The 25,209-nt window shown below is 34.5% G+C and overlaps 1 protein-coding gene across 4 annotated transcripts in view; it reads right to left on the reverse strand.

Moving 5' to 3' along the window:
- AHI1 (Abelson helper integration site 1) overlaps window positions 1-25,209 on the reverse strand; it is a 166,604-nt gene that overhangs the window by 123,722 nt on the left and 17,673 nt on the right. For all 4 annotated transcript variants that reach the window (XM_012722687.1, XM_012722683.1, XM_012722689.1 and 1 more), the window contains 9 exons: window positions 24,304-24,496; window positions 20,232-20,327; window positions 17,132-17,317; window positions 15,793-15,945; window positions 15,028-15,160; window positions 11,480-11,603; window positions 6,532-6,761; window positions 4,839-4,945; window positions 1,682-1,800 (listed from right to left, as the gene is read on the reverse strand). In XM_012722687.1, the coding sequence (XP_012578141.1) occupies window positions 1,682-1,800; window positions 4,839-4,945; window positions 6,532-6,761; window positions 11,480-11,603; window positions 15,028-15,160; window positions 15,793-15,945; window positions 17,132-17,317; window positions 20,232-20,327; window positions 24,304-24,496 (1,341 nt within the window). The remainder of the gene's footprint in view (window positions 1-1,681; window positions 1,801-4,838; window positions 4,946-6,531; window positions 6,762-11,479; window positions 11,604-15,027; window positions 15,161-15,792; window positions 15,946-17,131; window positions 17,318-20,231; window positions 20,328-24,303; window positions 24,497-25,209) is intronic.

Below are 25,209 nucleotides of genomic sequence, written 5' to 3' on the forward strand. Positions count from 1 at the left end.
AGATAAAGACACTTCTGCATGAGTTTGATCCCCACCCTGGAGGTGATCACATGGCACGGCAGACCTCTCCTGATCTACCCAATGCTCCCCTCAGCAGTGTACTTTGTCAGTCTGCCTGTTCTGCTCCCCACTGTGTCTCTGGTGAATCCTCTCACTGCCCTTGCACCTCTGACTTGTACCCCAATTCTGTATGCATAAATAAGTAAAATCTTAAAAAAAAAAGTAGTTTCCATTAAAAAAATGCATATTGAATAGCTATCTGCCAGGATGACATGAATGTCAAATGTAGAAAAAAAAAAGAAGAGCAGGGCCCTTCCCTGGTGGCACAATGGGTTAAAAGGCAGTATTGTGTGCCCTCCTGGTGGTGCAGAGGATTAAAGCACAGCACTGAGAAGCTAAAGCCACTTCCCTTTATGCAGGAGTGCGATTCCCGCCTGCCCCTAGGTGATCCACATGGTGTGGCAGACCTCTCCTGACCCGCCCGCTGCTCCCCTGAGCAGTGTACTTCATAGATCTGCCTGTTCTGCTCCCCACTCTGTCTATGGTGAAGGCTCTGGCCGCCCCGAGCCTCTGGCCTGTACCCCAGTTCTGTATGCACAAATAAATAAATCTTAAAAAAAAAAAAAAAGGCAGCATTGCAAGCTAGCAACAGCTGCTTTGGTGCAGGTTCAATCACCAGCCCTGGAGGTGATCCACATGGCGCTGCAGGAGACCTGACGCTCCCCTCAGCAGTTTACTTCGTCAATCTACCTGTCCTGCTTCCCCTCTCTGTCTCTAATGAATCCTCTCACTGCTCCTACACCTCTGGCTTATACCCCAATTCTGTATGCATAAATAAATTAATAAATCTTTAAAAAAAAAAAAAAGCAGATTCTAGTCAGAAAAGATCTCACATTTAGCCTAATTAAAGGTTTTGTGTGTTATTTTGGAAATGGCACAGCTAGATGATAAATTCTAGATAAGCTGATGGTGCTTATCATTCCCCCGCAGCACCCAGACCAGTGCCTCCTTGAACTATTTTATTCTACATAAATATTAAAAGGCTTAAAGGTTAAAGGTTAGTCCCAAAAGATAATTGTAGAATAAACTAATACAAATTACCACCTGGTTTTTCTAAATGAAGTAAATCTTTAAAAAAAAATTGCCATCATTCGTTCCACAGGAACTGTTAACATCAAAAGGAAAGCTTAACAGAAAATTAACACTGGTTTTACCAGAACTCTTTGACATTGAGGACATTTCTTTTCATTTACCTTCTTTAAAAGTAAAACAAATAAAAATGAGGATATATTAAGTAAAAATTATTCAGTCAACTGTGATATTGTGTGATAATATACTAATATCACAGAGATGAAAAGATACAGAAGTAGAGGTTTATTTCTTTTTCATTATGAAAATAAAAAGCAACTGACTACATTTTAGCCTCAAAACTGTTCACATTTGACCCAGATAACTCTCTGGGGCAGGGAGTAGGAGGGATTTTGTCTTTAAGACTATAGGATGTTTAGCAGTATCTCTAGTCTATAGCCACTAGGTGCTAGAATCAACCTACAAAAACATCTTCAGAAACTGCCAGATGTCCCCTAGGAGCAAAAGAGTCTAGTTGAGAATCACAGCTGCATTTTATAAATATGAATAAATTCTATGAATCCTTGAACTGTCAATATTTATATATACTTACAGTCGGAGATCCATAATTCTCAAAGTACTATCTTTGGTATGTATCAACAAACGTTTTCCACTGGGATGAACCTCCAAATAACTTATTGGAATCCCTCTAAATTCACTTTCTTTAATTTCCTGAAATGATAAGATAATTATCGCTGTAAACTTTGTCTAGTGTCGAGCCTCTTTTATAGTACAAAATTAATTTTAAGATATTGTGTTTACTTGTACATGTTACATGGGATGATTTATAGTTGTTGGCAAAAGGATTTCCAGTGACTTCCGATTAAGGATAAAAATAAAGCTGATAAAATATAGCTTTGGATATGATATAAAGTCACATTTAATTAAAATGTGCTTTTGTATTTCACACACTTTACCAAAATTCAGTTGGTTCCAAGAAAGCATTTGCTAAAAACATATTGTGACACTGCTTTTGCTATAAACTTTGTCTAGTGTTGAGCCTTTTTAAGATTAGTTTATTTTTTAAATGTGGTAACATGAAGATTCTTTCTACAAATCACCATATAAGAAAGCTTCCAATTTTTATAATTCAAATGCACAGAACTAACTTTGAAGTTCTATTTCAGACTCAGATTATTTCCTCATACCTTTACCTCTACATAATTCATAAAAGAATATATAATCAATTCTTTCTGAAATAATTTAATTTAGATTGTAATTTTAAGGTTATTTTTACAGTTAGTTAAGGCAGCAATAATTCATGATGTCAATAAAGTCTCAACACTGAGAAACAATCTGTTGATATGTCTCGCATAAGAAAAATTACCAAAGTTCCTCCTTGCTTGTTCTACCAGTTGAGAAATAAAAACTGTGAAAGTAAAACTGGTGAGACTGAAGTTCACTGAGTCAAAGGAAAGTCTGCTTTAGTCACGTGGATGGAATTGGAAGAGATAATGCTAATAAAATAAGTCTGAAGCAGAAAGGCAGCTGGTGTCACTAAAATGTGGAATATAGAAAAATCAAACCAGGAACCAGAGCAAGACAATCTTAAAAGCTAGCCCTTGAAACTGACTAAACAACTGAAGCATCCAAAGGGAGGGGTGGGGGAGGGGGAGGAACCGAGAAGGAAAGAAGCATGATGGACTAAGGTGGTGGACAGTGGGCGATTTGGTGGGGTGTACCCTATGGTGGGGGTGATACCAGATAGAAAGAACCTTCATGTTACCACATTTAAAAGTAAACTAGTTTTTTTTTTTTTTTTTTAAGGAAGATCTGCTTCAACCTACAGGAAGAATTTTGAATTTAGCCTTCTTATTTTTTATTCCCTGTTTCTAGATGGTCTCCTCTTCAGAGGTGGGATGGCAGCAGCAGAAGTCAGGTACAAATGGCTACAGAACTGTAGTCAGCAGCTGAACCCTGCTTACTGCTTTTTGATATTAAAAACTGAGTCCAGCCACTTTTTAAAAGTCACAGAAAAAGTCATATAACCAGATGGGGATTTTACTGAGCTGAATTATAGCAATTAGGGGTGTGTATGCACTATGTGGGATTTGAGCAAATGAACGAACACTTAGACAAATGCAAATGTGCAATATCAAAACCAAAACCACCTAACAAGTTAGTTGTTAGGTGTAAGTTTGAGAAATGTGCTGGAAAATTTCGTGCTTGTAGTATCTGTTAATGATTTTGTCTACATGTTTTCCTTTTCACATTCATGCTCAAGATAAAAAACAAAAAAAAACCCTTGTTTTAAAATCCATGTCATCTACCAACGAGCATGTACAAAAGCACAGGGACATTTCATCTTTATGGACAGATGAATATAACTTAGCATTCCCCCACAAAACTGGCTGAAGAAAACCAAGCAAGAAATTGTTCTCTCTGGTTTGTCCTAGGGCATTAGTTATGGCAAAGAAAACTATCTCAAATAACCACCAGGCTGTCGATTCTCAAGATAAATTTGCCTTTTGGTTACTATAATGCTGTAAAGAAACATGCAATTCTTAACACAAATAATGAAGTCTTCATTATAGATGCAAATAATTGAAGTCTGTACCTTTGGAGCCCTGCCAATCCCTAAGGTACATAAGTAATTAGAAAGCTCTATTCTCAATGTGACTGAAATTAGACTATATGAATTCCAAGACCTCATTCATCAATCTGACAGAGTTGGTGAAAAATGACTAAAGATAGACTGTTTTTAAACTCACAGACTCACAGGCTGTATATACTTAACTAAAATTCATGAGAATTATTTATCACATAAGAGTATTTTCAGATAAGGACAACTGTTAACAGTGTATTCTAACAAAACAAATGAAGGACAAAGGCAGCATGCAACACAAAGGTTGTGTCGATACATATAAGACAAACTCAAATTTAATGATTCATTTATGTTTTAACTAAAAATCCAACAGAATTGTTTAGTATACAAGCTACCTTAAAACACTGTATTCTGGGCCCTCCCTGGTGGCGCAGCGGGTTAAAGCACTTCACTGAGAAGCTAAAGCCACTTCCGCACGAGTTCGATTCCCTGCCTGCCCCGGAGGTGACCACATGGCGTGGCAGACCTCTCCTGACCCGCCCGCTGCTCCCCTCAGCAGTGTACTTCCTCGATCTGCCTGTCCTGCTCCCCACTCTGTCTCTGGTGAAGCCTCTCGCCGCCCCTGAGCCTCTGGCCTGTACCCCAGTTCTGTATGAACAAATAAATAAATCTTAAAAAAAAAAAAAAACACTGAATTCCAAAAACAAACACAGACATTCATTACTATTTAGCAAGTTCAAATGAAACAATGACTGTGATTAAATGATAAACAACCTCATCATCATATAATTTTGCAAGATTAAGAGCAGGGAAAGATTTTAGTGTGGTATTACTAGATCAAGGGAAAAAAAGACAGGAAAATGTATTCTTATTTATAGATGACAATATAACCTCACTTAGCATAAATATCCTTAATGTATAATTGAATGTCACTGTACAATTAAGGCTCAAAAAAAAAAAAATCAAGAGTTAAGGTTGGCCCCAGTGAAGAAAATTTCACTAAGCCACTATATCATCAATTAGCCAGCAGGATGATAATCAATGATAACTGATTTTTCAAGAACTGAGAAAACACTTTTTGAAAGGGGAGACACAATGTAATGTGAAATGACACTTTTTCCAGTTTCTCTAGTTGAATATCAAAATACGAAATATGATTTTATACCTTATTTACATTCCAGTGATGTACTGAATATTGCACATCATTAACTTTGACATGTGTGTTCCAAATAACAATCACTCCTGTGCAGTCTCCTGAATACATGTGATGACCTATTTGAAGAAAAAAAAAATTACTCACTTATAAATGTTATGCAGAGGTAGAAACGAAAATATGAAATTGGGAAAATATACTTCAGCAAAACAAGGAAAATATATTATACAGCAAAACAAGGAAAATATATATACAGCAAAATATATTAAAATATATTTCTGTTAAAATAAAAATCCCAAATACAAAAACCAAATTCACAAACAAATCCTAAAATTATCTTCAAATGAATATTTTACTCTATTGAATTATTGTGGATGACTTGACTGACTTTGGTTCAAAAGGATATGAGCATCTCAGTGCAAATGTGTAATGCAGATATGGTAAATTACAAAGTCAAACAAATTATATAGTAAATACAATCACGAATCTGTACTGCTTACTTCTTTCAACTTATATACTCAATTTTTATTTTCCAGGAAAAACACCTCTACTATTCCAACACATAATGTTAGCACAATGACTAAGACCCATAAATGACTGGAGAATGAGTAAAATAATAAATGGCAGTTGTTCCAGTTTAATATCAATCTTAGAATCACACCACCTTACAGCATGAATGCGACTTCAGAGACCATCAAGTTCATACCCATTCAGGAGTATCTTAGACACTGTTACAAACATATGGTTGTTCATTTACAAAACAGCTTACACAACCAATAAACTACATATTCACATGTTCTTTCTAATTCTGAGTAAAATCCCTCTGTGGCAACTTTGATCCTATAGCTACCTAGTGGAATAATACATACTAATTTATCTTTTTATCGCATGTAAATATCTTAATGCCAAATATCTGGGAAAAAATTCTTCATCTCTCTTGTACAATATGAGCTACTTCTAATATGACAATTTTTAAACACCTTTCCATCTAAGGCTGACCTTTCTTGAAAGTATTCCAATTTATTAACATCTTTATATTGTACTGAGTACATTAGCAATATTATCATTTTGATTTGAATTCATGCTAATTAATTAAAGCAATAGCCTGAAGGCCTAGTTTCTGAAATAATGTAAAAAATGAAACTTAATAGACGTAATGAATTTCTTTATTCTTCCAGCTGATAATCTACATTTACATCTTTAATAAAATACCAGCTACATTATTCATAGAGTTAGACAAATATTTAAATAATTTTGCTTAGATTTTTTGTATTTGATAATCCCTTGGTTATAATCAAAAAATATTTCTCAATATCCTTTTAGGTTTCACTGCATATTTCTCATTTTTTTGCCCCGTAGTTTAAAAGGTTATTAAAAAAATCTAAGATAATAATTACTAATCCAATGAAATTTACCTATTTGAAACAGGATTGGCTGTAACATTGAAGATTAGTTAAATCTAAATGTTTAGGAATTTAATACTTTAAAGTTACAAACAGAACTTCATCAGTGCCAATTCTGTGCTCAGGTCTATGAGATGATCTGAACATATGTATAAATCTTAAATACCTACAAACAAGTATGAACACATAAAATTCCTCTAAAGCTTAAATGATCATTATCACAGTGAAAATAACATTTATATAGTTCTTATATAACTAGTCTTCATTTGGAATATATATGTTATATGTTATCACTGACATACCTTCAATATCAAAACAGAGAGAGTTGATAAAACTCTTGTGATTGTCAAACTGTCGAATAAGCATTGCAGGGTCCTCTCCCATATCAACTTTCCATATCCGGATCACAGAGTCATAGCATCCTGTAACCACTAGTTCTTTCAAAGCTGGATGGAATTTAGCCGTGTAAACAAAAGACGGGTGAGGTAAAACTCTGAAAGTATTTGTATTGTTCATTTCATTTTTCCATATCCTAGAGAAGGAATAAAAAATTACACATTGGTTCTGAAAAACAGACATTTCTCAAATAACCACTAAAGCCAACAGGATTTAAATAAGCAGTGGACAACAACCAATGGTAAAGTAAATTTTATAACAATAAAAAATAATGTGATCACATGTTATAGGTATCTTTACAGTCATTATCAAGTATAAATAAATATTGTTTCCAACTACAATATACAGCAAAATGAAAACTTGTATTTACATTTGAAAGTTTATCTGTTTTTTTTAATCTACCTATCTTTGCCATTGATTAAGCAAATACATAATTGGTAAAATATCACACTTGGTATAACATATATCAAAAATAAAATATCAGGAGAAACTTTAACGATTTATTTAGGTTGTGTACATTGCTTATTCAAGGTGCTTACTAATAGTAGTTTAAAGATAAGATACTCTCTAGGGTACTCCCTTGTGGCATAATGGGTTAAAGCACAGCACTATAAAGCTAGCCCAGCCATGTCAGCATGAGTTCAATCCTCAGCCAGGAAGGTGATCCACCAGGCGCAGCAGACCTCTCCTGATCCGCCTGCTGCTGCCCTTAGCAGTGTATTTCAGTATATTTGCCTGTTCTGCTTCCAATTCTGTCTATGGTGAATCCTTTTACCACCCAGCACCTCTGGCCTGTACCCCAGTTCTGTATGTATAAATAACTAAATCTTAAAAAAAAAATAGAATAAAACACTCTATTAACCTTTCTGAGTCTAGATAGTGAATATAAAAATCCCAAAGACTTAAAATCCATACTGAAATTACTAAAATTATGGGCTAAAAGATTAAAATCACTGGGCCCCTTCCTGGTGGCGCAATGGGTTAAAGCACAGCACCGTGAAGCTTGTGCAGCCTCTTCAATATGAGTTCTATCCCCTCCCTGGAGGTGACCCACATGGTGTGGCAGACCTCTCCTGACTCACCTACTGTTCCCCTCATAGTGTACTTCATGGATCTGCCTGTTCTGCTCCCCACTATGACTCTGGTTGAATCCTCTCACCACCCCTACACCTCTAGCCTTATCCCAGTTCTGTATGTGTAAATAAATAAATCTTTAAAAAAAAATGAAAATAACTGATATTTTGATAGAAGATTATTCTACATTAAACTGTCTTTCTACATAATAGATAATTAAAACATTACTATTACACATATACCCACAGTCTTGACAAAGTATGAGTCCTAAGGGCAAACTATTATGCCAGTTACATTTCTAGTCAATGTATTAAAAAAGGCAAAAATCTAGCAACAGACAGGAGTTACATGAGTGTGTAACAGTGCATTTTAAAAAAAGTTTAATTCAGTTTATTAGAATTAAAATAATGTTTCTTTTTTTAATATGGGGATTTACAGTCCTCCCTTTTAAGAACTGCAAGAAAACTGAAGCAAATTAAGGCTTTCTCAAGTTTATCACATAAAAGAAAAAGTATACAGTTGCTATTCAAGAATATCACTCTATGTGTTTTCTCAGCAGCTGCTTAAAATACAGGATATGGTCTTCAATTACTAAGAATCCAAACTAATAATGAAGGAAGTGAAAGAACATGTTTTTAAGTGAAAATAAGCATGTGTGTTACTGCATAAACATTTATACCATAGCAGTACTTTCAATGAACAGGTGGTACATGAAATGTAATACAGAAAGAACAAAATCACTAATTTGAAGGGAAATATTAAGACAGCTAAAATATAAAAACTTCAGGTGCTTGTTATTAAGTATTGGAAGAATTAATTGAAGTACTAATAAACAACAGGCAGAATGAAGCAGTATCTTAAAAATAATTCAATTAAAAACAATTACTACTTATAAATAAAAATGAAGTTTTTTAGGTACAAACTGAATTAATATTATTAGTGATGGCTTCCATCACTGAAGCAATGGTAGAATCCCAATCAAAACAAACCCACCAACAGATTTGGGAAGGAGGGAATTCAGGTTAATCACAGAGAACAAGGATATACAAATTTGAAAAGATAACACAAAACAATTATTAGAATTAAAAAGAATAAACTTACCAAAATAAACCTACTAAATGTATAAGAGGGGCTGGAGTGGGGAGATATGAGACTGTTTGAAAGCTACGATGGTGAGCCTTTTAGGAAGAAGAACTGACATAGTTTAGAATCAGCTAGATACAGAAAGGGATGGTGGGGAGAAGGCAGAGTTCCCACCCAAGGAGACAGTGTGGCTAAGGATGCTTTTAAAACATGAGGTCAAAGGAAAAAAAGTGGGGATTTAGGTAAGTTTAAGTCTGGATTTGAGGTACTACCAGAATATCTAAATAATGGTCAGACTCAGGAAAAAAGTGTGGGAGCCAGAACTTTTAGCCTATAAGTGGGATTAAAAAACTGAAGAAGATGAGAGAAACTCAAGTAAACATTACAAACCAGAGAAGATAATCAAGTAAAGGACCCTAGGAACAAACACCTGTAGAGAACATTCACTGAACAGACAGAGGAAAAGGAATGAAAGAAGTAGAGCAAGAATTGCTCAAAGTCATGATAAGAAAACAGAAGAGGCGGTCAATGAGAATCATGAATTAAGACTGGTCAGTAATTAATTTGCTGTGGCGAATGCAAACTGAACAATTCATCAGAAAATTAGCATGAAACTGCTGCCCTCTGGAAGAGTAAGAGTGGAAAAAGCCAGACTAAGCATACTGAAGTAAAGACAACATGTACTGAAGGCTCTTGGTGGCACAGAGAGAAAAATAATGTGGTAGTCTGGAAAGTAGAAAGAGTAGGGGAAAATTTTTTTTTTAAGATAAGGAGATTTGAACATATTTCCTAAGATGAGAGGAGAAAGATTTACTAAAGAGACAAGATAGCTAGAAAATAAAAATTATAAATTAAAGGACAAAGATTAAAAGTGTAGGTCACAGATTAACCTTAAAGATTCCCTACTTTTCTAGTAAAAATAGGTGGGCACATATAAAAATGGGTTTATCTGTAGGTATTATGAGGGAAACAGAAAAGCTCACATCTGGCTAAATGTCACCGTAAACTGCAGGCGTCACTGAAAGCAGAAAGACTGAGTGCAGAGAAACCGATGCGCAATAAGCTGTGGATCTACTGTCAGTGGAATGAGAAAGGCAAGCTGAGTAAAAGTAAGTAAAATTATTGCTGTGTAGAGCTGAGACTCAGATGACTTTAACACTTACAGATCTGGTCTTAGATAAGCTGTGTATTTTTCTCTAGCATAACTTGACATCAGATAGAACTGGCCAGAAAAAACAGAGCAGATTCCGGTCTAGATTCCCAGCTGAGATGGTGAGGGAAATCAATTGTCACCAATTGCTATCATGTGTGCTTTAATAGAAACTAAAGAGTAATACTATCCTGATAAATTAGACATTTTATATTAAAAAGGAAATGGATAAGAGTAATAGAAGGACCACAGATCCTAGAAGTAGCTGTTAAAAATGTGTGTTACAAGAGAAAAATGCCCAAGTAAAGAAGACAGACATCAGGGTGGATTTCAACTTGCTCTAAAGGTCATTTTCCAAGTCTGTTGAGATAACAAATACTTATATGTAGATACTTAACATTTATTGGAATTAAAAGATACATATATGTATGTATAAAGATTAATGTTTTCAGAATACATCCAGCATAGAACAAGCAACTAAAGAAAGTATAACTGAAACTCTAAAAGTAGCTTTTTAAATATTTTATTGTGATATTATTTTAAAGGTCTTCCCTGGTGGTGCAACACATTAAAGCACAGCACTATGAAGCCACTGCAGGATGAGTTCAATCCCTGGCTGCGAAGCTGACCCACATGGTGTGGCAAACCTCTCCTGACTCACCCACTGCTCTCTTCAGCAGTGTACTTTGTCAATCAACCTGTTCTGCTCCCGACTTTGTCTCTGGTGAATCCTGTCACCTCCCCACACCTCTGGCCTGTATCCCATTCTTGTACACATAAATAAATCTTTAAAAAAATAAAAAAAATGGCCCTCCCTGGTGGCGCAGCAGGTTAAAGCACAGCACTAAGAAGCTAAAGCCACTTCTGCATGAGTTCAATTCCCGCCTGCCCCGGAGGAGACCACATGGCGAGGCAGACCTCTCCTGACCCGCCCGCTGCTCCCCTCAGCAATGTACTTCGTCGATCTGCCTGTTCTGCTCCCCACTCTGTCTCTGGTGAAGCCTCTCACCCTCCGCATCTCTGGCCTATACCCCAGTTCTGTATGAATAATAGAAATATTAAAAAAAATAAATAAAAAATAAATAAAAAAAATTTAAGACATTTTGAATAATGCAAATATCTGACAAAGTATAAAGCTCTTAAAACATGAGGTGCATGCTCATTTATTTGGGTATATACTGGACACCTTGGGCCTGGCCTCTGTGTCCAGCTGACAGGGAAGATGGAGCACCTGCAATCAAGAACTCATAAGCTACAAAAATCTCAGCTGTTCAAAAAACTCATCTCAAAGTATTAATTAAAAAGTGCAGGTAGTGACTATTAGATAGGACTAGAAAATTATATACTACATAAATAAATATATTTAACAAGAATATGTAATAAGCAGCTTTCACTACACCTACTCAGTATGTATGATAAATATTTATGACAACACCTTGATAAGAAAAATGTAAGCAAGCATAAAAGTAGCTACCACACTTTAAACATCCCTTTTGCTTTTTGATAGCAAACACTTTATACAGTAAGTTTTTCTCAAGTATACTCACCTGGCAGTGCCATCAGATGATGCAGTAAGTACATAGCGATCATCTTTTGACCAGCAAAGATCATAAATGATATTAAGGTGACCACATAATTCTCTCATGAAACGTCCAGATGGGATTTCATATACTAATGAAAATATTAAAAAAATTAGTAGGTTTCCAGAGAATCCTTAATTCAACAGTACACAAATTCACAATTTATAATAACTCATACATAAGGCCAGCTGTCTACAAGAACACTGTGTCATCAAGGACATGTTCAATATGAAAAAAATTCAAAGTCTACTGAAAAAGTTTTTCATTTGCTTTAGACACAAGAATCCACACACATAAAAGTTCTGAAAATGCTATAATTAACATTTCTCATCTCTTCAAAGAAACTCTCCTAGTAATCTGTAATAATCAATTTACTAATAAAATAACAAAGACATTAAAATTGCATTACTTCAAAATTTCTATAATTTGGAGGTTTATGAATAAGTTATTACCTGAAAATAAAAAAAATCCAACTAAAGATTTAATTATTTTAAGTAATAAGTAATTTAAACTGCACTTTGTCAGGAAAAAATTTAATAATAATGATATATATATATATATATTAGAAGAACTAAAAGATACCAGTTGATAAACAAGGCATTGGGTATTGTTATCTTATGTAGATAATGAAACCTTAAACAACAAAAGTTTCTATATCTCTACTTCCACCTAGTGGTAAAATCAGTGGCCATTTAAAATGGTAATCAGTACAGAATTATTTCTGGAACAGAAAAAATAAGAAATTTGGAAAAGTTGTCTTCTACCCTCACACCCTCCAAAAAGTTAATACAGGGCCTTTCCTGGTGGTGCAGCAGGTTAAAGCACTGCACTAAGAAGCTTCAGCCACTTCCGCATGAGTTCGATTCCCGCCTGCCCCGGAGGTGACCACATGGCATGGCAGACCTCTCCTGACCCGCCCGCTGCTCCCCTCAGCAGTGTATTTCCTCCATCTGCCTGTTCTGCTCCCCACTCTGTCTCTGGTGAATCCTCTCACCCTCTGCATCTCTTGCCTATACCCCATTTCTGTATAAATAAATAAATCTTTTTTTAAAAAAAGTTAATACAAAAAGCAATAAGAACATGAACAAAAAAAAATCAACTTTTCCGGAACTCTGGATGGTAAGCAAAAGCTTCTAAAAATCTGAGGAGCACTTGTGCAAGGAAATAGCTATATCTTGGTAAGAACATTGAGTTCAGATGTGTTTTAACTTGCCCTGACCACAGTCTAGCTGACATGGAAAAGGACACTAAGGTCTGAAGTCTCCCCAAAGTCCCATGTTCATGACATCAGTATTAGTGGGGCAGTACCTCAGTCTCCATGCTCAGCTGGCTTTATTTGAGCTGGCTCTGCACCAAGAAAGAAATTATCAATAAAGAGATACAAATTATCAAAGAAAACCAAATAGAAATTCTAGAGTTGAAAAATACAATTCACTAGAGTAAACAATTTATTAGAGGATCTCACGAGCAGATCTGAACTGGCAGAGGAATTGGTAAACTTGAAGACAGCTTACTTGAGTTTATGCAATCTGATGAACAGAAAGAAAAAGAACGAAGGAAATGAGTAAAGAGGAAAGTTGCAGAGATGTATGGGATAGTACCAACTGTGGCAACACAGAAGTGAACGCATTCCAGAAGAAGCAGAAAAACAGGATGGAGTTCAAAAAAATAAGAAAGGGTTACAAAGGACATCTGAAGAAATAGTCTGTTTTTCCCAAATGTATGAACAACATTCACCTGCACACCCAACAGTCAAAACCAATTCCCAATAGAAGCATCGTAAAGAAAAACCAAAGGCAGTGGTTTGTTTGTTTGTTTGTTTGTTTTAGTAGTAAGTATATCTAAACTCAACATTTTGAACATTTTGAACAAGTTCATTTCAGTGTCATAAAGAGAAAGATCACTATTAATATTTGGGGTGTTTCTTCAGAATCTTTTTTTATCCTATACATAGATTTTGGTGAATTTTTAAAATCACATGATGGTGATCAAACTACATAAATAATTTTGTGTTTTGTAAAGTTAACACTATTTCATGAGGAGAAATATTATTTAATACGTGCCAAATCAAGCCAATTATGAGTCCCAGCTGAACACAAGCAAATCAGTCAAGGAAAAGTCAGTAAGTTCTCTTGCAAAGGACAGAGCATGAGAAGCCAAATACTCCCTTCTGAGGTGAACTGGTTATCATTACTGAGCAAGAATTAAGGAAAAGGATTTATAGAGACTGTGTGGTAATAATGCTCACTTCAAAAAGAAAGAAATCTCTAATACTCTAGAACTGTTTTTTTCTTTTTTGGTATGGCTTTCTATATATATATATTTAAGATTTAGTTACTTATGCATATAGAACTGGGATATAGGCCAGAGGTGGAGGGGCAGTGAGAGGATTCACCAGAGACAGAGTGGGGAGCAGAACAGGGCAACTGACGAAGTACACTGCTGAAGGGAGCAATGGGTGGGTTAGGAGAGGTCTGCTGCGCCATGTGAACCACCTGTGGATCACCACTGGGGCTGTTTGCAGAACTGTGCTTTAACCGGTTGTGCCACCAAGGCAATTTGAGATTGATTTGGGGTATCTGCCAACTTTCCTATTGTAACAAGACTTCTCCAACAAGGTACTCATGAGCCAATTATTGTTTCACAGCACACATGTTTGAGGGCTCCCACAACTTAATTTATGGCTACTCTCACCTGCCAACTTTGAATTAAAATTCCTCATGAGATCAATTAATCCTCTGCCCCTAAATTTCTGTATTTAAAATGAAAAATGCTTTACAAAAATCATTCTGCATGTTTTAAATATATATATTTATATCCTCATTTCATCATTCTCATTCTACTTCTAAATATAAACTATACAGAAAAGTGTAAATTATGAAAAAGTTGTTGCTTCACTGAAGCCTATTTTCTTTAATAGTATTGTTAAGGGGAAGGATGTCCTAAAAGAACTCTGCAGAGTCATGGACTCCACCCCCTACTCCAGCTTTCTAGACCCTACACCTTACTCCAGTGATTGGAAACTACAACTCCCAGCAGTACCAGGGAGAGAACTGGGAGGACCCAAGGGCAGAGCTAGCAGGAAGGAATTCTGGGGCATTGCAGGGACAAACAGGGCACGATTGCATCTCACGCTCTCTCTCACTCGGGAAGCAGCTCTCCTGACCTCGTGACTCAGTATCAGTCAGCCTAGCCGTAAAGTATTCCATTTACTTTGTATCCCGCTCTCTTTCCCTGAGTTGTTTCCTATTCCTTTCCCCTTTTGTAAATAAACCCATTATTGACCCTTTTGTGTTTCCTATTCCTTTCCCCTTTTGTAAATAAACCCATTATTGACCCTTTTGTGTGTACCTGCAGTATAACTGAGTTGTAAGCTCACGGGTGAGGCCCCGCAGACAGGCGGCCCAGTTCACTCTGGGCTACCCTGTAACAGTATTATATTTCAATGAATTTTAAAAATCAAAGAATGCCCTCCATATAAACTGTAAACAGATTGAACAGGATAATATACTTACAAATAATTGGATATCCATCCCGGCTCGCACAGGCTGCTGCTAATATTCTTCCATTGTGGGAGAAAGCAAGACAAAAGCATCCTCGTTCTCCTGCATTTAGTGAGAAGAGGTGCTTGTTTGGGATACGGCAAGCCTAAAAATACATTTGAAAGATATAAATTAGGAAACACTGAAATGGAAAGTCAGATTTAACTTTACTTACCACAGTGGTGGAATTATATTCTTTTTTAAGTCCCAGAAGAGAAAAACAAGTAAGCAGAATAATGGAAACCTGCAATAAATTACTGTATTTCTGAAGTAGAATCAGTTCTCCCTCAAATTAAATGAATTTACACTCCGTGTCTAAATGTGCATGAAGGACATACATGTCCACAGAAAAGGCCATGAAGAGAAAGCAAAATGGCAGTCACCTTCCAGCCAAGGAGAAAGCCTTAGAGTAAACCCAACCAGACATTACCTTCATCTTTAAGGACTTTGAGATTCCAGAACTGAGAGAAAATTAATTTTAGATTTTCAGAATGTGGTATTTTTTGTGGCAGTTCTAGCAAAGTAAGAAAATGCCACAGGTCCTCAGACCTAAATGCTTTTATGCACTTGACAGTTATTCCATTTAATTATTTGTCAACTGAATTAATGGAATGATAAGAATGAGGTAATAAAGTTTTAAGTAGCAAGTTAATTACCCTAGAAGCTACTGGAATCTTTAAAGTACATATCCAAATGAACTTGGTATTATCATAAACCTTGTATTATCAAACATTTCACCTGGCCAGGCAGTCGATTCCACTTTACAACATCCTTTGAATCTTCTAATCCAGGTTCTGAGTCTACTGAACTTGACTCACGGTGACGTTCACTGTGCACTGGCTTACCTTTCTCCTCTTGAAGAGCCATCATAGAACGGTAAGATGGTTTTATCTAAGTACATGTAAAAAATGTGAAAGTTTATAGATTATATTAATGTTCTGCTCTTTTCCAGAATATACTTCTTTAAAAAAAAATTGATAGGAATAATACAGAAATGTTTCCAAAATGTAACCCAGGAAAAATTATATATCTATTTATACATTATTCTAAATAAAATGGAAATTAGTTAAATTAATAATGACTTAAGAGGCTGGGAAGAACTTTTAAGAACTCCAATGGTTTATATGAAATTGTTTTGTAACAACTGTTTAGTAACAATGCCCTTGTTTTGGCATCTTCACCAGTACCTACCAAATGTTACATAATAGCTCTGATAAGCTCTCTCTGGCTTTAAAAATCACAAAATGGATATTAAAAAGGTCCAACGGTTTTGAAATATTTCAATTCTTTAAAACAGGTTTCCTTTAACTTTATTCAAATCAAGCCTTTGGTCACAGGTTATATCAACTACAGACTATACAACTCATCTCAAATGTCTAATAGCAAGTAAGACCACAGGAAAAGTTTCACTTCACTTGAAGACCAATTCTTTGCTAAAATTATTTGTAAATTTTGTCTATGGAAAATGCCAGTAGAGTTACTACTTATTGAATATTGATTTATATAATATTGTGGAAAATGTGCCTATAAATAAAACTGTTCTGTGAACTAAATCTAGCTTGCTGTTTTTGTACAAAGAATTTTACTGAAATACACTCATACCCATTAATTTAGTTATTTCCTACATGTGGTTACTTTGCTGCAAAGTTAAAGTTGAGATGGAGACTATATAGCATATAGAGACTAAACCATTTAACACTTGGTTGTGTATGGAAAACACCTGTCAACACCTGCTTTAAAAACACAAGCTTATCTTTAATTTTTAAAAACTATTATTAAGAAAAAAACCTTTTCCCCTAACACTCAAATCTACATTAAGTACTTAAAATTCATGCATGTATCTTCTAAGTATCAGCTAGTACAAGTCTAATACATAACCTCTGCAATACTTTTCTAATGTAGTAATTTATTAAGAACTGTACAGGTCTAGTACATAACCTCTGCAGTATACTTTTCTAATGTAGTAATTTATTAACAACTCTAGAGACCTTATCGTTTTAGAAAGAGAAAACATGTCATTATTTAATCTCAACACAATGGACATAAATTTAATAATTTTAATGTGCTATTAACTTACACATTCAGGAATTTTCAGTCCTCTTATGGTCACATACAAGGTTGATGGGTAACGATTTCTTGGACATTTTGACCACCACTCATACACTTCAAGCACTTTTAATGGACAGCGAGGTTTAGTAGGTGGATAATAGAGCTGCAAACGCAGTTTTGAATTGATGTTTACATTTCCATTGGCTCCTAGAAGCTTAAAATAAGAATTCCAATGAAATCTCAACCTCACTGAAAACAGGTACATCCAATAAGGAAATAATATATAACCAAAGACTTATTAATCTGGCATGCTAAAATTCCTTACATTTATAAAGTAAAGGGAAGAACTAGACACAGATGGTTAAGCCATAATTCCAGATCATTTTGACAAAAACCCAAGTGGCTTTTTAAATATTTTCCTGATAGCTGTATAAAATACAATTTCAGATTTATTAGGAAAGCATTTATATTATTGTGCCAAATGTCATTTTGCACCAAGGATCAATATGCATTTGTTTAAAATGATGACCAGAATTAAAATACTTATTTTAAACAGAGGAGCAGATTTTCCATTTGTGTAGTATTGGTATTTTAAACAGTAAAATGGTATAATGTAGTAGTTTTAAAAAGTAACCATTAATTATAAGTTATTTTCAAAAATTAATTATTAAGATAATCAAATTCATTCAAATCATTATTTTTATTTATTTTTTTTTAAAGATTTATTTATTTGTACATACAGAACTGGGGTACAGGCCAGAGGCTCAGGGGCGGTGAGAGGCTTCACCAGAGACAGAGTGGGGAGCAGAACAGGCAGATCGACGAAGTACACTGCTGAGGGGAGCAGCGGGCAAGACAGGAGAGGTCTGCCGCGCCATGTGGTCTCCTCCGGGGCAGGCGGGATTTGAACTCATGCGGAAGTGGCTTCAGCTTCTCAGTGCAGTGCTTTAACCCGCTGCGCCACCAGGGAGGGCCAAAAATCATTATTTTTTAAAGTATGTGATGAAATCTACCTTCTCCTGAAGAGTTATTCAATAAACTGATTAAATAATGACATTTAAGGTAAATAAATTATTATGATAAAAGATTATTATGAGAATAAAAATTTTACCAACTCAAAACAGGTCCGCTTTCATTGTCTCCTTTCTGTGTATTAATAAACTGGGAGCTGTGATGTTATAGAATGAGTGTTTCGAGTGAGTAATGTAGTAAAGTTAAAGAGATCTAGTAAGATAGAGAATAAATGTTCAGCAAACTTTCCAAAAAGAAGTCACTCAGAAAAGTCACTTAGATTTTAAGAAAAGCTTATAATCTAATGAAGGCAATATAGAGGTAGTTCAATAAAAGCAGCACTTAATGTACTTTACCCTTTACAGGGAATGGAGAATGGGAAAAATCTGCTCTGCCATTTCTGCTAACAGTAGGATAAATTTTAAAGATCCACAAGCACTTAAAGGTAAAATTGCTATGAGACACATTTTTGTTTCTGCAAATGCTACGTATATATATAAATATTGCAGATCTGTAATGAGTAGCATAAAAGGAATGAAAGTAGTTTCTAATAAGACCACAAGGTGGCAATGTCTACTATGTGAATGTAAGACTTGGGTGTTTTGTTCACTGCTCAGCTATCAAGAAAAGATAAAACTCATGCTGTATATGACAACAAGGATAGTACCAGAAGAGATTACGCTAAGTGAAATGAGCCAGGAGACAGATAAATATAGTATGGTGTCACTTATATATGGAGTGGAGAGAAACCAAAGGATCAAAGACAAACCTGACAACCAACACTTACAAATTAACCACAGAACTGAAGCATCTTAAGAGGTGAAGAGAAAAGGGTGGCGAAACTACTTCCTCACTATGGCCAACCTAACTGTCATTCAGCATTCAGACGGTACCTCTTCAAAGTCTCTCCTAATCTCCAATGTGGATTAAGTGCTTCAGTTGGGTTTTCACAGCATCTTTATTATAGCACAAAATCATGCAGGTAACACATTTATATAGAAACTGAACTAGAGAACAAGAATAACTATTGTTAAGACAACTAGACATATTTGAATGAGGGATGTACAACTATAAAAGTTTAATAAGATAATAAATATAGGTTAATCTTTCAATACTTTTTACAAGTCAAATTTATGTGTTTCATAAAAATATAAAAAATAAAAGAAGTATAAAATTAAAATTTTTTAGACATCAATTTATTCATCTCTTTCATCTCTGACAAAAGCATCTCATAAATACTACCATTCTACTCTTAGACTACTTCAAGAATTATCTATCTTGATCTTCCAGCATAGATATTTGAGCCCTCTTTAATCTTTTTCCATCCATCAAAGTAATCTTTCTAAAACATAAATCAGATTATAATATTCTTCGTTTATAATCCTGCAATGACTTCTCATTATTCTTTAAATTTCTATGATGCCTTCATACTACTAGAAGACCCTGTCTAATTAAGAACCCCTCTCTACGTCAGCAACCTCATCAGGCACAATTTTCCCTCTCAGTCCTTGTCCTACGATCTCAGTGGCCCTCCTTTTTTTATGTGAGCAGCTCCTTCCAACATCAGCATCTTTACATAGACTGTACCCTCTAATGGGAACTTTCCCTCACTGCCACATTCCGCCTCATTCTCAGGTCTCCTTCTCTAGGAAACCATTCCCTAACTCCACGGATGTCTTATTATCCATACCATACCTCCCCAGAGAATGTATAAATATTGTAACAAAGATAAATGCTAAATAATTTGTTTTCTATCTGCTTTCTTGTTTAGAATTATGAACTCCTGGTGGCCAAGGAGTCTGTCTTCTTTGTTAAACTAGAAGAGTGACTGAAACACAGGAAGTGTTTAGTATATAGTTGTTAAGTTGAATAAAATTATGGCCAGGCTGTCTTTTCTCAATGCTGTATCCTCATAGCCAGAGTATAGCCAGCACACAGTAGGAACTCAAATATTTAATAATCTAAATGAGCATCTCCTGAGTTTGAATTATTAATTCTTTACTGCTATAACCTACCTTAGGTCACAGCTCCATATAAAAAGTCAAGATGACTTGGGAAAGCAATTAATCAGATTTGAAGATTATGTTAAAAGTGCTCAAAGCAGATGAAAAACATACCTTGAGAAATGCCCAGGCAATTTTCCGGAAGCCACATTCTTGGTTTTTAACTTCAGAGTTATTCCTAATTTCATCCATGCTTAAGAAATCAAGAATCTGGTAATAAGCATAAAAAAAATTGCTATGCAGAATACAAGGACACATAAAATTTAGTTTTTTTCTAGTAACAAATTACTAAAATAAAAAATCATTTGTGTGCTTAAAAATGCTCTCCTTATAGGGAGGAAAAGCATTTTCATTTCATTTCATTCACCCAGTGCAACAATAGTGAAGACAAGGATAAATAAATGGGACTACATCACGTTAAAGAGCTTCTGTACAGCAAAAGAGACATTACAAAAAACAAAGACATCCCACTGGGAAAAAATTTTCTCACACAAAACTAGTGATAAAGGCTTGATCACAAAGATATACAAGAACTCATGAAATTCAACAGAAAAAACAACCCCATCAAAAAATGGGCAAAAGAGCAAAAGAGACACTTCTCCAAAGAGGAAATGCAGATGGCAACAAGCATATGAAAAAATGTTTAATATTACTTTTAATATGGGAGATGCAAATTAAAACCACAATGAGATACCACCTCACTCCAGTGAGAATGGCACATCTTAAAACAACTAGCAACAACAAATGTTGGCGAGGATGTGGAGAAAAGAACTCTCCTGCACTGCTGGTGGGAATGCAAACTAATACAACCATTATGGAAAACTGTGTGGAGGTTCCTCAAACTGCTAAACATAGAGCTTCCATATGACCCAGCAATCCCACTCCTAGGATCTACCCAAAAGACACAAAAACACTGATTTAAAAAGATGCCTGCACCCCCATGTTTATTGCTACTTTATTCACAACTGGAAAGACATAAAACAACCAAAATGCCCAAAAATGGATGCCTGGATTAAAAAAATGTGGTACATATACACAATGGAATATTACTCAACAACCAAAAATGAATAAACACATGCCTTTTGCAGCAACATGGATGGAGCTGGAGAAGATCATGTTTAGTGAAATAAGCCAGAAAGAAACGGAAAAATATCAGATGGTTTCACTCATAGCAGGAGTATAACAGACCAGGGGAGAAAATAATGATAATAATAATGAACAGCTATATACTAGAGACATTTTATGGGGGTGGAGTACGGAATGAGATCTAAACAGTGGGGGAGGGAAATGCACTGGACTATGGTGATGGCACATGGGCGGCTTGGTGATGGGAAGCCCACAGGGATTACAACTGAGATGGAAAAATGCAGAAAATGATGTAAAAATAAACTATTATATTACTTTAAAAAAAGTAATTTTTAACTAATTAAAAAAAAAAACAACTTGAATGAGGGACTCCTGGTGGCACAAGGCATTAAGTCTCAGCACAATGAATCTATCAGCAGCCTCCGCATAGGTTTGATCCCTAACCAGGGAGGTGACCCACATGGTACAGCAGACCTCTCCTGTCTTGCCCACTGTTCCCCTCAGCAGTGGATTTCAGTCACTCTGCCTGTTCTGCTCCCCACTCTGTCTCTGGTGAAGTCTCTCACTCCCCACACCTCTGGCCTGTATCTCAGTTCTTCTATGTATAAATAAATAAATCTTAATAATTAATAAAACTTGAATTATTAAAAACAAAACTTAGAAGCAATAAGATTTGTCCCTATCAAAACAAATATGCAAATAACAATAAAAGTTTACATGAGAGCCCTTCCAGGTGGTACAATGGGTTAAAGTGCAACATTATGAAGCTATCTGCAGCCACTGCAGCAGGAGTTCCATCCCCAGCCAGGGAGGTGACCCACATGGCCCAGCAGACCTCTTCTGACCCACTGCTGCTCAGCAATGTGTTTGAGTCAATCTGCCTTTTCTGCTACCCACTCTGTCTCTGGTGAATCCTCTCACCCCCTGCCTCGTGCACCTGTGGCCTGTAACCCAATTCTTGTGTGCATAAATAAATAAAGCTTTAATAATAATAATAATAATAATAATAATAATAATAATAATCCAGGCAATGGTAGTCCCTTTTTTTTTAACCATGTTATCTTTTGTGAATACATATTTTTAGCAAGTTTTATTTTGAAACCCAGGCAAAATATGTATTACCTCAAATTTACTCTCTGCACAATTATACCAAGGAGAGAAAGCTTAAGTTTAGATCACTTTCTGAACAGTAAGAACAGACTACAAAGAATTGTTTTAAAAGGGGTTGGCTATATTCTAACCCTTCCTTGGACAGTCTTCCTTAAGATAGAAAAGATCATCCTTCCAAAGCATTCTTTTTTGTACATATGTTCTAATTAGTCTTCTCAAAAACATTTTATATATATATAAGTATATATAAATTTATAAATGTAGAAATTTATAAATATATGTGTGTGTGTGTATCACCTATCCTGATGTTATAACTTAAAGATTTACAACCAGCCACAGAGACTCTATTCTTGGTAACTGCCAGAGACTATCACTTTGAAAATAGTGGTGTTATTGAAATTCAACTGAAGTAAAGAATCTTTATAGAAAACTACTAAAAATATATGACCCTCCATCTTTCTTTTTTATATAGTTAAAAGTGTCTTCAGATGTAATACATGCTCAATGAAAAAAAAAAAAAAACTAAAAGTCTAAGAAAAATATTTCACAGGTAAAACAACTTACAATTCAGATGATCAGCATTAAAATCTGACTCTATGATGGGAAACCCGCGGGGATTACAATTTGAGATGAAAAAAAAAGTACAAAATGATGTAAAAAATAAACTGTTAAAAAAAAACAAGTAAAATGAAAAATAAAAAATAAAAAAAAACAGAAAGAGGAGAAATTATAACAACAACAAAAAAATCTGACTCTAAGAACCTTTTTCCTGAATCTATAGCATTATAATTCCATGCTATCTTGTAAACTATTTTCATATAACATCAAGTGACATCTGTTCATGTCACATATACATATGTAATCTTCTGCATTTTAAATATCAAATTTTAATAATGGCTCAATTATGGTTTAATAAAACCAAAATTTATTTAATCAAATCTCTTACTAACTAAAGAATGATTCTGTCCTAACATTTTTGCTTTTATAATATGTTCTGAAATAAGTACTCTGCACACATCTATATTTTCTGTCATTTTTCCCTTCAGAAAAATACCTAAAAATGGAATTATGGTTTTAAAGAATTGTATTACTATCAATTTTTCCTCAAAAAACATTAAAAAGCTGAAATCCAAAATCAGTTTTGTAGACAATAACATATTGTTAAAACATAATCAAAAGTGTTTTAATCCAACAATCTACCTTTTTAAAGTTTTATTACACTAAATTTAAAAGATTATAAAATAAATGACAAGTTTCTACCACAATAAAAAAGTTCTTAAAATACAAATTCTCTTTTTTAAAAAAAAGTTTATTTTTACATCACAAATTCTCTTTTTTAAAATAATCACAGCTTTGTATTGATCACAAAACAATCGCATATAAAAGTTGGATATAAAAACAAGTAACCTGACAGAACTACTGTCTCTGGTGATGTCATTTGATTTTCTTTGCTTTAGTAAAAGTTAAAATAACAAGTCAGTTCAAAGGTCAGGTGCTCCACTGAAATCTTCTCTGACTGCCTCTGATGCTCCACTAACCCTTCATATCTACAAAGTTCTATTTCATTTTGGTTATATACTGCATTACATTATTTTAACCAATGGATTTATGGTTACTTTTATATATCCAAGTAGTATACAAATTTCTAGACAGCCTGATATAAATGAGTTTATGCTTTGTGAAGTGGGCTAAGAATGGAGGATTGCATATATAGAGATTGGATTTATTACTTCAGATAACTGTCATGGTGTTGTAATGATTAAATACAGAGTAAATCAAATGACTAAATGCACAAATAAATGTTGAGCAAGTATTAATTGTATCCCCCACTAGTATTTCCATTATAGTATTACAAACACTAAATCCCAGAGATTAAATTATCACCCTACTTTGTCATATTATCGTATTGTTGTATTATTATTAAAAACAATTGGGCTTACATTAAAATATCAATTAAAATTTACTTTAAACTGCTGTATTTAATCCGTACCTCAAAGAACAGGATGACTTTAGGGCTATCATCATCATCACGGAGCAAGTAGGAAAAGTTTTCATTAAATATAATTTGTTCTTCCCACTCTGGAAGTCTTGACTTTAACTGTTTAAAATCATATGGCTGAGTCATAATAGGAAGAATATAATTCACACTCTCTTTTTCATAGTAAGATGAAACAGGCCGTTCACTGTTCAAAAACAGGTATTTCCATTAAAACAACTCCTTAATATAATTTTGAAATGAGAAAAAATAAAAATAGTTTAAAGTAACCAATGAATAGTCATAATACAAAAGAAAAAAAATATTCTGATTGCCCATTAGAAAATGATGAATTTAGGAAATATAAAATTGGTAATATCTTAATATCACCTTGCATTATATTTCAGTGGTCACAGTTATTATAAAGATATAAAGTAAAATCATACCTTCAGCATATACAGCTACAATAAAGTATTTCCCTCAGAATCTTAAGTTTCTGATCAAATAGTACAATGGAAAAATGAGAAAAAGAGCAAAACAGAATTGCAAAATCTTCAATATTTGTTATATTTTCTCTACATGCCCTCAGAAAATTGAGTAAGTCAATGACCTTTTTGATAATCTTCATGATTACTCCTCTGTATTTTCAATATGTGTATGTACATATATGTATACATGTATATACTTATATGTATAAGTATATACACATATGTATATGTAAATTCTAACATATATGTAAATTCTAACAAAACAATCTATTTTATTGTACTTTTTTATTTGGACCTTCAAATTTGTTAGGTACAAAATGGTATCAGGAAAAATTAAATTCAAGATTCATTTACCTCACCTGGAACCCGGGTAACATTAATTTTGTAAGAAAAATATGAAACTAGACAACAGAGCACAGAGCAAAATAAGATA

This window comes from Condylura cristata, unplaced genomic scaffold, assembly GCF_000260355.1.
Source record: "Condylura cristata isolate star-nosed mole 26May11 unplaced genomic scaffold, ConCri1.0 scaffold00001, whole genome shotgun sequence".
NCBI lineage: Eukaryota > Metazoa > Chordata > Mammalia > Eulipotyphla > Talpidae > Condylura > Condylura cristata.